The following is a 17,055-nucleotide window of genomic DNA, read 5'->3' as shown; positions in this document are numbered from 1 at the left end:
TACAAGATGGAATCTGAAACTGCAGCAATGAACTTCTTGTACTCTTTAGATCTTGTACTAATGGATGATTTTATAATTGGTAATTTAGAAAATACTGGCCCACTAAATTATGAGCTCTTCCAAATGTTGATACATTTCATCACACTATATTGAAAAATCACATTTATTAATGTTACCACCAACTACATGACAAAAATTTTTAGGTACTGGAAAGTTGTCACACGGTAGCAAATACAGGTTTTCCAAAATCCTAATTTTCACCAAAAAGCCTTAATTTTATCACTGGCCACAAATAGTATCAGTTGTTTTTCAATCATACTTCAAAATTTAGTCAGCACAGGTCCTTCCCAAGTGACACATCAGTTCAGTTCAGTCACTCAGTCATGTCCGACTCTTTGCGACCCCATGAATCGCAGCACGCCACGCCTCCCTGTCCATCACCAACTCCCGGAGTTCACTCAGACTCATGTCCATCAAGTGGGTGATGCCATTCAGCCATCTCATCCTCTGTCGTCCCCTTTTCCTCCTGCCCCCAATCCCTCCCTGCATTAGAGTCTTTTCCAATTAGTCAACTCTTCGCATGAGGTGGCCAAAGTACTGGAGTTTCAGCTTTAGTGACACATACATACATATAACTGAAGCCATACACAGACACAACCTTCATAGTCCAAGACCATATTACTGACAGTAGCAAACAAATGTTAGTTCTGTCACAGGAACTACTAATCCTTTCACCAAATAAGCATTTTTTTCTTTTTTAAAAAGTCAAGTTTATTGAGGAATAATTTACATAAAGCAAGATTCATCCATCCTTTTTAGGTTTGAGTTCAGTGAATTCTGACAAACTAACAGCTGTATAACCACCACCACAACTTCAATCAAGATACAGAACACTTCCATCACCCTGTATTCCCTTGTACCTCTCTGAAGTCAATCCTCTACCCCAGCCCCTGATAAATGTTCAGTTCTGTGACAGGACAGTAATCCTGTCACCAAATACACAGATATTAATGTTTTTAACATATTCCCAAAGTCATCCTATATCTTATTTCATGCCAATTTAGTAAAACGTTATTACTGTCTACTGTCAAAGTACCGTGCATGATGGTGCCATTAATCTTCACCATCATAATCATTTTCTTCTACTTCAAATCACCATGCTTCATAGCTTGGATTGCCTACTAACACTTTCCAGACATGTCAAATCCAACAAAGATATGTTTTAGCAAAAAGTTATCTAAACCTTGCAATAAATACATTGCACTTTGATCAAGAACTGACTTCCATCCCTTATCCAATCAAGTTCTAGACAACTGCTTCTGAAGTAAAATACTACACAACTTACCTTCCCCTCCAACACTGTCAATAAACACTTGGCAAGATCTTTTCCCTACTACTACATAGCTCACCTTCCCTACTCCGTTGTTTACCAACCCCAATACCTTTCAATTTAAATGTTTTTCACTCTGTACCTTCTGTGTTCAAAGCACTCTCCTAAGTGCTGTGGAAGCACTTCCCTTGGTGCTGTGTTATCTCCAACTTTGATGCACTTTCCACTATGCTACAGAGTAAGGATCAGAAAGCCTGCCACTTACTGATGATATGCTGTATGTTGGGAAATTCATTTACCTTTCCTAAGGTTTAATTTATAAAGATTAATATCTGCATCAGCCAGCCCATGGGATTGCTGTAAAGATTAAATAAAATAATGAAAGTGCGAAGTTATAAAAATGAGTATCACTAGCTTTTGGTCTTTCATCTAAAAGTAAAAGATACTGGGGTGTGGCAGACCCCACCTATTCCTTTACACATACCACTTTTAGTTTTAAAATATATTATCCCCCTAAAATAGATACAGCTTAGATTTAAATCAATTACCAATTACACCTATCTCTTAACCTCAAGTCAGCCATTCCTGGCTTTCATCACAGAAACATACAAAAAATATTTTCCAGTAATTCAACAACAAACAAATATTTATTGAAAACCTAAAAATATGCCAGGCACTACTCTCAGAACTAGTGGCCCATCAGTGAGTTGGACAATCGGGTACCTGCTCTCATGGAGTTCACATGTTGAGCATCAGTATCTCAATATATAATAGCTCAGAAGGTCAAGAGTTATTTAAGCAACTTAAATGTTTTCATTTAGGAAAAAATATTAATCTCATAGGAACAGTAAACTTCTAATCTCTTTTGAGAGACCAAATCAACAAGCATATGCAGGAGGCTTGATGTCTAGCTACTGGGCAACTGAGTCAGTTCTCCCAAACCTGGCTATGCTGTCACCCAGACCCTCTTGAGCATACTACATCTTCCAACTCCAATTCTCATATGGTAAGGCCATGGTGAAGACTATCAGAATCCCTATTTGGGCTTTGATGTGGTTGATCCATGAACAGGCATTTGGAATTCTTTCGCTAAGTTACCCAAAGACATATCATTAAAGCAAAGCAGCATTCAGGTATCCTTTCGTTAAAGGACCAAATGCTATCCCAGCTATGGTCTTAAGCTGGCGGTTTTTGGCAACTAGCTGACAATACTTATTCTAATTCTAACGTCAGATAACAACTTAGTTTTTTAAAAAGAGCATTTCCAAAAATGATAAGGAAGAATAAATTATCATAACTTGGGTTTCTCTTAATGAGGAGCTACTGCTCTTTGGGACTGCCCAGCAGGTCATCATCTCCCTTTATCTTGGAAACTGAAATTTCCATCCCGCCTTCATGCAACTCGAACACTTATCTTGGGATAAGCTGACTGTATCCCAGTTCTGAGACTACAGCACAGTGGAAACCTATACTTATCATCATACCACTCTTCAGACCACTGTGACTGATTAAGATACAGGCACAGGATCCAGTCCACGAGATCAGTTAGAAGAAAAGACTTTTTCTTCCCACTGGACCTGAACAGGCAGTCATGGAGCCTAGTGGCAGGCACCTTACAACCACAAGGAGTTATGTATCTAAGAAAGGAGACAATACTAAACTAGCTGATTTAGAAAACTAGCTCCCAGTCACACTGCCTGGGCCCAGAAAAAAGACATTTCTGAAGCTAGAATCTATCAATCAACTATTCAGAGGCAAGAAACATCCATTGTTATTTAAGTTATTTGGGGTTGAGTTTTCAATGTGTTACAATAAAGATTCCTAGTAAAAGGAATGGAATCTCCATAGGCCCTTTTAGCCTCCAATCACTACATTAAATGGCTACTTGGCCCCTACCATAAGCAAGGAAGGCACAGGGACAGAGCCTGAATGCCACAATTACAAAAATAAGCCTATTGTTTTTATTTAGATTGTAATTATAATAATTCATTTAATTATATTAAATATTTACATAACTTCTTCATGCTCTTCTACTCAAAAAGATGAGAAAAGCCATGGGGCAGTGGGTTGAGTCGGGTAATGCCAAAAGACAGCTAACAACCTAGAATGGCAGGATTAACTCCTACAGGCAAAAGGCTCTGGGGCCAGACCAGAGGAGCATAGGACACGAGGGCAAAAGGGACCGAGGGGCAGCCATTTACTCTCACAACTTGTTCATGAGGTTTCAAACCCCTGCTTTACAGATGATCACATTTAAAGTTTACAACCACCCTCTGAAATAAATTATCGTTTAACTCTATTTCACAGACTGAGGAAATGGCTGTTGAAGAGAGTTCAATCAATTCAAGATCAAAAAAGAAAAAGAAAAAGGGAGAAGACGATGTTAGAGTCTGCCTTCCCCCACTGTTCTTTTCCCAGGAACTGCCTCCCCAATCACAGTCCTCATGTGATCCTTATCATAGGGGTGAGCACCTGACCCAAGCTGAATCGATGCATCTTTTGCTCCAGAACGCTAGGTTTGAGACCCCAAGATTTACAGTCAGTAGTTGAAGTTGTTAAATATAAAGCCAGTGCTTTGGGCAAACATATCCCCTACAAGTGACTAACATTAGTTTACTGTCAGAGAGAATGACAACACAAAGCAAGAAGAGAATAAACGCTTGCCTGCATTTGAGGCCCAAGCTTCAAATCTTACTGAAGTTCAACTGAACCTTTACTTTAAATGAGACCAGGTTCCCTGACTCTAGAAAAAATTTTTTTGCCTAGGAAAACTGAAGTTGAGAGCTATCATGTATAACTGACAAGAGTCCTAACTAATTCATTCAGAAGGCGGGGGGGGGCAACAAATAACTATTTACAACAAATATTAATTGAATAGTAACACTTAAGACCTTAAGACAGACTCACACAAGATAGTTTTGATCAAGTATTAAACTACCTGAGACAGATTACAAGTATTTATAGAAATTCAAAAGGGAAAATAGCAATGTAACACAGTTGTGACTTATGTTAGACTACAAAGATGAGAAAACTGGCAAAGACCACATTGAGAAGAACTCAAGATGACATTGAGAAGAACTCAAAAGGAGAGAAAGAGAAGGCCTAGGAGGAAAGATCAGGCTCATGCTGGAGACGGAGACAAAATCCACCTGGAACATACAGTCTGTTTTGGAGAATAGTAGGAATTAAGACTAAGTATATACATAAGCTAAGACCATATGACCAAAAGCACTAAAGTTAAGAAAAAGAAAGGCATAGGTATGGACTATACTGGCAAATTTCGAGGACGTCCCACTAAACCCAAGAATATTGGTTGAAAATTTGGATTTAAGTAGGGCAGCAGTAACAGAAAGCAAAGAGCAGATTTGAGAAACATTTGAAATAAAGAATCTCCTACTCTTCTCCCAAGTTTCCAAGTACTAGTGTTTGTAACAGTGGATCCTTCATCAAATTTGTAACATAAAACTATAGCAAAGAAAGGAGTAACTATTATCAACACCTGGATGGACTTAGGGAACTTGCAAATAAATTATTTCACTTAATCCTCATGATTAAACCTATGAAGAAATATTATCATGATTCTCATTTTGCAGATTAAATATATTCAAGTTCAAAGAAGTGAGATAACTTGTCCAAGATCACTCAACTAAGTAAAAATTTGGTCTGTGGAGTGGGGCAGTAGATAATAATGCCAGTGGAACCGAAGTCCTTTTTTCCCAGACAAATTATGAAGACATAATGACGACAATGATGATAATGATAGCCAACATTTACTAAATACTGGGAACTGAGCAAAACTCGTTACATGCACTAGCATTATCACATTTAATATTCCTAACAGCCCTATTAAGAGTCTATGATTAATCTTATGTGAGGATGATGTATGGATTTGAGTTTTAAGGAAGTTAAGACTTCTACTGAAACTCACAAGGCTACTAAGTGGTGGATCTGGCTGGGATTAAAAATCACACAATCTGACTCCAAAGCACATGCTCTCAACCACTAGACAACACTGCCTCCATGACTAAGCATCACTAGAAATAAGCAGAGGAAATACAATTAGGGTGAGACAAGTAAATACTTTTAAGAGTGGATGATAAAAATCAGAGAAACATTTTCTTTGTCCTATTGTTAAAGAACTATTACAATTTTAAAAATTAACAAAAAGGATAGAAGACAAATCTAAAACAATTTCTTAATAAGGTTGGGAATTTAAAGCAACTTGTATCTAACAACAATTTGGAGATGGTTTCAACTAGTGAATTTTGTATTATACTCCTAATGAAAAACAAGGGTCAGAGAGTAAATATCAGCTGTCTGAGGCCACACAAGTTTTTCAATTTACAGTGTCAACTAGAGTACAATTCAGGATTTCAGACCCCACCCCACTATCACCCACCAACCATTCAGCAATGAGTACTCCTAGCATCCAGGATGGAGTGTCAGAATATCATTCCCCACTAACAGCTGACTTCCAAGTCTGGGGCAAAAAAGGTACAAGATGAGCCTGAGCATCTTATTACATCAAGAAACAAGGAAGTTCCTCAAAGATTATTAAGATCATAGACAAACAACATGGGAGTCAACATAAAGAGGCTTCCACTAGTCAAAGACAAGACAAACTGAGCACAGCAAAGATGACAAAAACTGACTAAAACACATCTATATATATATATATATATATACACACACACATTTTTAATGGTTTACACAATAATGCAAAAAAAAAGAGAGAGATAAATAAATAAGCATTGGGTCTATCTTATTTGCTGACCTTTATGAACAGGGGCTTCCCTGGTAGCTCAGATGGTAAAGAATCTGCCTGCAATGGAGGAGACCTGAGTTCCAATTCCTGGGTCAGGAAGATCCCTTGGAGAAGGGAATGACAATCCACTCCAGTATTCTTACCTAAAGCATCCCATGGACAGAGGAGCCTGGTGGGCTACAGTCCATGGGGACGCAAAGAGTTGGACACAACTGAGCAACTAACACTTTACTTTTTTATTGCCTGGAGCAATGGGTTCTTTTGTATACCAGCTTTTCAGGTAAAGGGAGCCCACAGTAGGAGACTATAGGGTGGGAGGGGATATATTTCCCTGGTTCTTTCTCTACTTAAAACCACATCCCTAGCCAAAAAGCCCCCTCCATAAGGCTACCCTTCCCTCCTGCTCTCTTCCTTTGTCCCTTCAGGCCTAGAGGTGGTAGTAGGTCTCTCTCCAGTGTTTCTTGTCCCAGGGTACTCCACTATTCCTACTGATTTCCTTAAATACTGTCTGTATGTTTGTAAATAGCCCCTTTCTTTAATTTCCCTTAAATACCCAATTTGTGCCATGTCTAGCACACTAAACCTCTAAAATACTTACTCTGAAAAGTGGCAAATAAAGAGAAAGACTATAAGAATCTTAAAAAACAAAAAAAAGTTGACATATGTGTATCTGATTCATACTTTGCTGTACACCTGGAACTAACACATTATAAATCAACTATAGTCCAATAAAAATGTAAAAATAAAGAAAGAAAGAAAAAGGCTGAAGCATTCGTCCTGTACTTTATGAACTCTATATCATGATAAGCAAACAGCCCTACAGACGATGAGTAAAAGTTCTTAAATCCTTACGTTCTCTTAACAGAAGAATTAGTTAATAAATGTGAAAGGAATGATATAATTAGAAAACCATTATTTTGCTCTCCCTAATGAATAACTGCTTCAGCTAAAAATTATAAATGGATGGAACCATTAGCTGAAAGGATACTAAAGGATTTTTACAAAGCAAGTTATTTCAGGCTGTCACCACCTGAACACACTGATAAACCTTAGCATTCTAAAGGGTGGGTCAGCCAGATACTATGTGCCTCTTGATGTGATGCAAAAGAGAATACAATCTATGAAACACTACTGACTAAACAGTGAAATAATTAAATCAAGCTTTTAGATCTAACTTATGGGAAATATGTATGATATAGAAGCAAGTTAAATGACATGACAAGAAAACAAACAAAAAAATCCAGAATGTGAAATATTGCATGGTACCAATGACCTAGTTCTTTCAACAAGACAATGTGGGTGGTAGATAGAGGGGATGGGGTGGGGGTGGGGCGCGGGGAATGCTCTACATTAAAAAGAGATTTGTTAATAAAGGACCTAGGAAACAAATGTAACACATAGAATCCATCCAGATTTGGATTCTAACAAAACAACTGCAAAACAGACATTGTTTTAGACAACCAGAGAAATCTGAATATAAACTGGGAATTAATGGTACCAACGTGCTTTTCATTTTGTTAAGACTCGATAATGGCCACTGTGTTAATATAAGAAAAAAAAATTTAAGAGATGTTTATTCAAGTATGTAAGGGTGAAATGACAATGTCTGGAATTTGCTTTACAATGTTTTGGCAACAAAAAAGGGTATTTGATGAAGCAAGTGTGACAAAATTTTGAAAATTGCAGAATCTGGGTAGTGGGGGTTCACTATGCTATTTTCCCCACTTCTGTGAATGTTTGAAATTTTTCATTTATAAAATTACCAAACAAAACAAAAATTCATGTTCCTTCCCTACAACCATAGTTTCCAAACTAGAGACTGTCTAAGAGTCCATGTCCCATGCAGAATCCTAGGACTCACCCCAAAGAATTCTGATTTTGTTTGTCTGGGCACAGGCCCAGGTTCCATTTTTAACAAGTCCTCAAGGGAATCCAGTACAAAATCTACAGGCTCGTATCTGAAAATTATATATTCAGACTACTTCACCAAAAATCTTTAAGCATACCCCACCCTAAAGAAAAGGCATGATCGTATCTCTTAACCTCCCCTTCAAGGCTTACCCTACTCATATCTGCTCATAACTTGTCCTTTTCCTGGGACTGTAAGTTCTATGAAGGCAGGGCCCTCTGTTTTTATTCCCTATGGTGTCCCCAGTGCCTAACAGAATACCTCGCACACAGTACACATCAAATAAACATTTGCTGAATAAATGAATTCATTACTCATTAATCAATGAATAACAGCAAAGAGAAAAAAGAAGAGTTAACTGCAGTTCACTATTTCAAAATTAGTTCCAGGGAACAACCTGAGATAGTTTCAATTTCTTGCCAAAAGTCAGTATAGGAGGTATGGTATAAAGACTATAAATAAGAGTCTGGGAATAACAATAAACTAAAATTAAATAATAAATAAGCATAGAAAAAAGAGGGGGACATGGGTTAGCCTACACTTTAAAATACAAGTACAAGACAAACCTCAAACCTAAGACCCAAACTTTGGACATTAATTTAAACACCCAACCTACTACTATTTGTTTAGAATTGTTTAGAAACTAAAATGAAAATGTGTACTCTTAAATTTCACAATCCCAAATGGGGGGTGGGGTGGGCATAGAGATAAGAGAAGTAAACTAGCACATGTACATATTTTAATGGAAATAAATGAGTAACTCAATTATTGTGTTCTCTGTTTCAAAAAGCACAATTACTGCTTTCTCTGTTCAAACAGCACAATCCCCTAAAATAATGACACAAGTCACAAATGCAAAAAAGAATAACTGCCAAACATAACAAAAATTATTTTAGGGTGATCTTCTGAGGCTATGTAGAACTAGCTGCAAAAATAGCACTTACCAAAGATGGTCCCTATTCTTATATTTCTACCCCCATATCACTTAACTTTAAATTTTTCCTTTTTAATAATAAATTAATAACACAACTTTTTAAGTTTTTAAGGAATTATAATAAACACATAAAATTTTACAGATGCAATGGACACACAGCCCAACTCTTCACTGGGGAAATTGAAACCCAGGTAATAAAAAAAGATTTACTTAGTTATACTGCCAGTTAACAGCAAAACAAGGATAGGTGAATGCTCTCAATTTCCAGTTCAGTGTACTTCTCACTATACCATGCTAACAGGATATTTCTGAAAAATGTTGTCATTGTGAAATAGTAGTATCTATTCACCTTCTTGTACACACATGTGTGGGGTATTCATCAGCTATGTTCTGGACTTAAACTAAATGGATATCTCTTAGTAGGGATAGTATTGGGAAAGGGGAGCTACCAGACCATCTTCAGCAACAGAACTCTGTATGTAGTCTTCTCTGATACGTAGGCCTTTCTGTCATATGTCATAAAGAACCTCTAGTTTTTACTACATAACAACATCAAAACTTGTAATTGTGAAATAAAACTGTAGAGTTATACAAAATCTAATCAAAATTTGGATATTCACTCTTTTGTTCATTATAAAATATACGTGGTTCCTTCTTCTGGATTAAAAACATTTCTGACTCAAAAAATTAATGAATGGCCCAATTCATGTCTCAGCTGTTACTCTGAGCCACCTCTCTGTACACCCACAGGGTTCTTGTAGTACAAAGCCTGTTTAACAGAATAGCGAAAGTGTAAGATATGCAGAAAGAGAGTAAGAAAACTACATCTCTACAAACCAGCTGCCAATGTTATAAATCATGACTAAATGAATAAACAGTCTTCAAAAGCCCTCCTCATCTGTACTAAATCTCATCTAAATGTCTCCATTTTCAGTAACAATTGGCTTGGACACTTCAAATAAAGTAGAGCTGGATTACGAATTTATGAGAATGGTTTGAAGTGCCAGATAAATTACTCTGCCCTTAGAGAACACAAAAAATATCAACTTCCAGCCTAAGTACAGTAACTAGCATGTAACAGGAATACTGTAAATATGACAAAAAATAATAGTTACCAATTAACAAATGCTAAACTGTGGAAATGGAGAAGGTGATGGCACCCCACTCCAATACTCTTGCCTGGAAAATCCCATGGGCAGAGGAGCCTGGTAGGCTGCAGTTCATGGGGTTGCGAAGAGTCAGACACGACTGAGCAACTTCACTTTCACTTTTCACTTAATGTATTGGAGAAGGAAATGGCAACCCATTCTCCAGGCAAGTGTTCTTGCCTGGAGAATCCCAGGGACGGGGGAGCCTGGTGGGCTGCCATCTATGGGGTCGCACAGAGTCGGACACGACTGAAGCGACTTAGCAGAAGCAAACTGTGGAAAATACTGAAAGAGATGGGAATACCAGACCACCTGACCTGCCTCTTGAGAAACCTATATTCAGGTCAGGAAGCAACAGTTAGAACTGGACATGGAACAACAGACTTGTTCCAAATAGGAAAAGGAATACATCAAGGCTGTATATTGTCACCCTGCTTATTTCACTTTTATGCAGGGTACATCATGAGAAACTCTGGGCTGGAAGAAGGACAAGCTGGAATCAAGATTGCCGGGAGAAATATCAATAACCTCAGATATGCAGATGACACCACCCTTATGGCAGAAAGTGAAGAGGAACTAAAAAGCCTCTTGATGAAAGTGAAAGAGGAGTGAAAAAGTTGGCTTAAAGCTCAACATTCAGAAAACGAAGATCATGGCATCTGGTCCCATCATTTCATGGCAAATAGATGGGGAAACAGTGGCAGACTTTATTTTTTTGGGCTCCAAAATCACTGCAGATGGTGACTGCAGCCATGAAATTAAAAGACGCTTACTCCTTGGAAGGAAAGTTATGACCAACCTAGAGAGCATATTCAAAAGCAGAGACATTACTTTGCCAACAAAGGTTCGTCTAGTCAAGGCTATGGTTTTTCCTGTGGTCATTATGGATGTGAGAGTTGGACTGTGAAGAAAGCTGAGCAACAAAGAATTGATGCTTTTGAACTGTGGTGTTGGAGAAGACTCTTGAGAGTCCCTTGGACTGCAAGGAGATCCAACCAGTCCATCCTAAAGGAGATCAGTCCTGGACGTTCTTTGGAAGGACCGATGATAAAGCTGAAACTCCCAATACTTTGGCCACCTCATGCAAAGAGTTGACTCATTGGAAAAGACCTTGATGCTGGGAGGGATTGGGGGCAGAAGGAGAAGGGGACGACAGAGGATGAGATGGCTGGATGGCATCACTGACTCAATGGACATGAGTCTGAGTGAACTCCGGGAGTTGGTGATGGACAGGGAGGCCTGGCATGCTGCAACTCATAGGGTCGCAGTCGGACAAGAGTCAGTTCATGAGTGACTGAACTGAACTGAACAAATGCTAACTAAATGCCACATGTTGTGATGATAGGTTTGTCTATATTATTTAATCCTTCTGAAAATCTAGTACTATTATCCCCCCACCTTCCTGAAGATGAAATAAGCTCTGAGAGGTTAAAATAATTTACCAACAATCATCTGGTAAGTACTATGGCAGAGCCTACATCTGAATCCAGGTTTAGAACCTACAGAAAGATTTGCTGAATGAACGAAGTAATTTTTTTTTAATCTTGCAACATACTATCAAAACATTCTGACTGAAACTAATTGGATATGCAACAGATATTGGTAACACTCATTAATTCATAAATTATGAACAATGGCAAGCATATAGCTTTAAGGCCCAAAGAGTCAATGACCTCAAAGTCTTTTCATTCCACCAACAGTAATACAAACCCAAATGTGATCAATTCAACTGGCAGGACACATAGAGGGATTATACAGCAATAATCTAGAATCTGGAAAGCTAGCCACACTCTTTTGAAATAATCCAACGTGTGACCTAGGATTGTCAAAGTTAAAAGTACACAACAAAAGTCCAATTGAGTGATAGGCATACTAGCAGTGTTAACAGGTAAGTTACATGGGACAAAGCTTATTTTTGGAATATTAGTAATTTGAGTAATAACATGACATTCACGTAGAGATGCCAAATAGGCAGTCAGGTATTTAGGATTCAAAAACAGCAAAAAGACTGAAAAATGAAGACCAGGATATTATGAGTAAGGAGATGGTACCAGTCAAAGATGTAAGAATGGATGAATTCCTCAAGAGAGGAGAAGAGAAAGATAAGTATTATGGCACCCAAGATTGAGGATGAGAGAAAAAGAAGTCAGCAATGAAAAAATAGGAAATCAGTAGTTCAAGAAAGCCCAGAAAGAGAGACTTTAAAGAGGAAAAACTCAAAAACAAAAACTTGAAACACTTGCCTTCTACATTCTGAAAAACTGACTAATGGAAGACGGTAGTGACACATACTAAGCGAACAGCAGTCTTGGAACTTAGTATGTATGCACTGTTCAACTATCATTGGTTCCCTTCCCTTCATGCCACCAACTCATTGCTACACCTCCACTGACTAAACAAAACTAGGGGGGAAAAGGTCAAAAACTTAAAAAAAAAAAATAAAGCTACAGTCGGAGAGCTATATTTTCAATAAATGTATCTTGAAGAAAAATATATATACCTAACCTTCCCACTCACCAGGCTTTGTTTTTCCTTTTTAATTTACAAATTACAGACATTTTTCCCCTCTAGAAAAATTAACATTAATTAAACTCCATCCCTTACTGTTTTCAGAGGTATTCAACAACTTGAGAAATTGCTAACAAGCCTTAGATAAAATAATTCTAAAGTTTAAAAACAAGTTGGGAAAAGGAAAACAGCTCTTGGATGATCATAAACTATTACACGGACAGTAAGAGAACCATTAGGACACTGGAAGGAATCTGACTGACAGAAAACCAAATTACTGAGCAATCTGGATGCTATGATAAACAAGGGAATGGGTACCATATTACCTTAGTATCTGCAGACTCTACTAGCATTTGCAACATGAAAAATGTGTTTATCTAGTTCTTAAACTATGTGTTCAAGATAAGGTTGAAGAAATCATTCATCAGCGCTTCTCCCAGTTACATTATCGTATAACCACTAACACTCAACAAAAAAGCTGTTTTCATGGTGGGTGAAATGGTTTAAAAGACCCTTTGCCAGCAACTTCTTCTGAAAGCAAAACTTTCATTTCTGAAGAAGGGATCTAGTCAAGGAAACATAATTTGACAACTTTTTTTTTCCTGAGATTATAAAAAATATATCAGAACTTCAGTGTTCACATGGCACATAATACATAATGTGTATACATAATATAAACATAATACATACTGCTGCTGCTGCTAAGTCGCTTCAGTCGTGTCCGACTCTGTGCGACCCCATAGACCGCAGCCCACTAGGCTCCCCTGTCCCTGGGATTCTCCAGGCAAGAATACTGGAGTGGGTTGCCATTTCCTTCTCCAATGCATCAAAGTGAAAAGTGAAAGTGAAGACGCTCAGCAGTGCTGGACTCTTAGCGACCCCATGGACTGCAGCCTACCAGGCTCCTCCGTCCATGGGATTTTCCAGGCAAAAGTACTGGAGTGGGGTGCCATTGCCTTCTCCGATACTACTCAATAGGTACCAGCTAAATAAAGCAACAAAAGCCAAAAAATAAACAAAGTCAATCAATTTAAAAAGGGTATTGTTAGTACAATACATCAGATGTCCAAAATCCGAACAGGAAAGAGTGAAAACAGACTCGTTGAAAAAGATGAGGCCGCCTGGTAGGTCATTCCAAATGGTTCAATGAATAGAAGAATGAATCCTTGATAAGAAACATAAAATAGAAAATTCATGCTAGATGCTACAAATCTGGAGAAAGGATTTTGCCTCCAAAGAAAAATTCAATCTTTACCAAGTTCAGATTAATATAATAAAATTTTAACAGCTAACAGTAAATAATTATGGAACTAAACAGAAAGAAGAGGGTGGGGGAATAAGTCTGTTGACTATGGTTCTTTAAGGTCGTGGGCTCTAAGATACTTGGGGGTCCTAACTCCGAGAGGCCCTGCCTGCCTGCCCACTTTGCCTCTTTGCTCTTTCACCCTTTCATCATTACATCAGTTTCAACTTGCATCTCTATCAGATGATTTCCAAATGTTATCTTTAACTATGAGCTCAGTTTCACATCTCCAATAGTCTACAGATCGTGTCTTTGTGGTCGTCCCACTACCCCCTCAAACACAACAAACCTAAAACTCATCCGTTGCCAGTTCTTCCCGAGTGATTTCCAAACCTGACTTGTTTCACCCATGTTTTTATCAGTCTTCCTATAATCCAGGCTTACAGTCATCTAATTTTTTAGTTGTCCCTTCTCCCCAACTCTGCCAGTCAAATTCCATCAATTCTCCTTCCCCATCCAAATGACCCAACTTGGAGCTTCAATCATTTCTGGGCTATGTTCAATCTCACCCCATTTCTAGTCTCTCTCCACACAACCCATCCTGCACATGGCTACCACATTCACCTTCTTCATTCATCCTGGCATAATCATATTTACAAATACTTAATAGCCACAACATTCTGAAAAACATCTAAACGCCTTAGCCTAGCAATCAAATCCTCCAGCTCTAACCCCAATCTATCCTTCTAGCTTTCTCTTCCCCTAAATGTGTGCCAGCCAGTCATGTTTCCACCCTCAATTCATGTTATCTTCCACTCCCTCTTTGAGTACTTTCTACCCAAATCCTATCCATCCAGCATCCAACATACTCCAACTCTATCAACTCAAAAGTTCTTCCTTTCAATATCCAATTACCTATTCCAGTCATTTGAAACTTACTACATATTTTCTCAATCTGTGTTTTGCTTTATTTTTGTATATGAGATTAGGATTTTCAAGAAAAGAGTTCATGACTTACATTTCCCAGTATCCTCCACATTTCAATAAATTTATGAGGTTCCCACCGAATGAACTATGACAAGAGGCTAGAAGACCACTAAACAAAACTAAATACTAAACTTCCCCTGTAACACTGCTCCATGGAATAAGGATATCAAAAAACAGGCAAAATCAAAGATATACAAAAACTTGGTAAGTATTAAGAAGAATGAGACTTCTTAAAAATTCTGGAGATCCTTCCTAGAAAGATATGTTCTAATTCCTTCTCTTATTCAATGAAATGTTTTCCATTGTATTAAGCATCAACCCTCCTTTTTGTTTTTCAATATAAAGAGCATCCATAATGTGGGTGAGACATTTCAAATACACAACCCACAACTCTTATTTCAGTCAAAGATGCTCAGAGTCATTTAGAAAGCTTTGGAGAGAAACTCTCTTGTAGAACCATACATTTAAAAAATATATATATATACACAGCTATTTTGAGTAACTGAAATGTATATTAATTTCATACGTTAACTTACATTTTCCTGATTCAAGATAAGATGTTAAAATGGTTATTATTTCTCTGAATAGCGTCATTTAGTTCACCTAACTTTACTCCCAAATACTGTGTACATCTAACATTAATTCCCTGACAAGGTTGTAAATTACTACCTAGGTACATATTCCTTGCAACTTTAAAGATAAAGTGGTTTTGTTTGGACAAAAACAAAATAATTATATAACTGCTAGTTGTTTGATAAAGGAAAAACTTGCTTACGAATAGACTGTAGCGAACAGTATTAGGGGAAATTGACAAAATTTTAAAACTCCAATTATCTATAGATAACTGTTCATGCTATCAAACACTGAAGAATTTTTTAGTGTTTTGGCCTTTCATATCATAAAAACTTTTTTAGAATGCTACAAAATCTATCATGTAAAGCACAACACCAAAAAAGGCAGTTATGACAAAATATCTGTGCAGTACTTTTGTAATCAACAGTTAATATGGTGATGATCTATCATTAGCTCGGGTTTTTACACTTAACAGTCCAGCAAAAAGTTCCTCTGACTCAAATCACCTATGACACTTTGGCTCAAAAATCACTTCCTCAAAATCGAGAATTGTCACAAGTCTAAAAATTAAACCCTTAAGGAGCTAAGCAGATGGAAATGGAAAGCAGTCTTTTCCAACCTCACTGTCAAACCGATCGGAAAGTTCGTAACTAAGCTCGCGGTTCAACAAGCTACATACGTAGTAGTAACTTTGACGTGGTAACTTTTTATATGACGCCTGCAACAGAGTTTTATAAGTATCTCTTGTGTGATGATGAACTGAGTCAGAGCTAAAAGTTCAGGGAATTCAGAGTCAGCCCAATGATACACCGGGCCAGGGCAGGAGATTTTAGAGGGACTCCAAGATTCATCAGGGAAAACACCAGGTTCCGGTGTTTTCTAAGATGATGTACACCTGAAACTTTCTTTCGCAGATAACCAGACTGAGAGCAAGAGGAAGGAAATAAATAGAGACTCAGACAAGCACAAGAGAACAGGGCTACTCACCAGCAGACAATCTGAATTCACTTCCGATTTGGGATCCCGCAGCAGGTTGTCGATTTTTTCAAACCGAGTCTCAAAACTGTCGCCAGTCGACATGTTGCTGCTGCTGTGACAATACCCTCGTACCAGCACCGGCAGCGGAAAGCGATTTCAACCAACTTCCTCCGGCGGTGGGTTCGCGGCCGCGGAGCGGAGAAGCCGGAACCCCAGGGTCACCAGGTGCGCCCGGTGCCCCCTCCTCCCCCTCACTGAGGGGATCTCCGCGCTCCGGACCCCGGGCCGGGGGCGACGGCGACCCACAGCCGCTCGGACGCCCAAAGTCGCATCCCACCTGGCAGCTCCTCACGACGGCCGACTGCGCCGTCGCTCCGGCGGAGGGCTGCAGCCTAGCGGGCCCCGGTCGCCTTCGCCATGGAGGGTTCCCGGTGCCGAGACGGGCAGGAGGGGGGAGAGAGGGAGAGAAGCAGGGTGGAGACTCCTCCGGGCAGCAGGGGAGGGACAAGAGGAAAGGCGAATGCGAAGGGCGGGCGCGGAGCTGTGCCAGCTGCCGCCGCCGCCGCTCGGGCCCCGGGCCGGGCCCGCTCCGCTCTGAGGCGCTAGAGGCGGTCTAGCCCCGCATCCCCGGCTCCACTCGGCCCGGCCCGACGTCCCGATCCGCCTCGGCCAGGAGCTGG

At 39.0% G+C, this 17,055-nt stretch overlaps 1 protein-coding gene across 3 annotated transcripts in view; it reads right to left on the bottom strand.

The window, feature by feature from the left end:
- ROCK1 (Rho associated coiled-coil containing protein kinase 1) overlaps nt 1-16,516 on the bottom strand; it is a 124,091-nt gene extending 107,575 nt beyond the window's left edge. For all 3 annotated transcript variants that reach the window (XR_011462511.1, XM_005898887.2, XM_070361975.1), the window contains exon 1: nt 16,385-16,516. Coding sequence is in view for 2 of the 3 variants with exons in the window: in XM_005898887.2 (XP_005898949.1) it covers nt 16,385-16,477 (93 nt within the window). In the remaining variant the exon portion in view is untranslated. The remainder of the gene's footprint in view (nt 1-16,384) is intronic.
- Nucleotides 16,517-17,055: the final 539 nt, after the last annotated feature.

The sequence above is a fragment of the Bos mutus genome, chromosome 24 (genome assembly GCF_027580195.1).
Source record: "Bos mutus isolate GX-2022 chromosome 24, NWIPB_WYAK_1.1, whole genome shotgun sequence".
NCBI classification, from domain to species: Eukaryota; Metazoa; Chordata; class Mammalia; order Artiodactyla; family Bovidae; genus Bos; species Bos mutus.
This window is presented reverse-complemented; position numbering and strand designations above follow the sequence as displayed.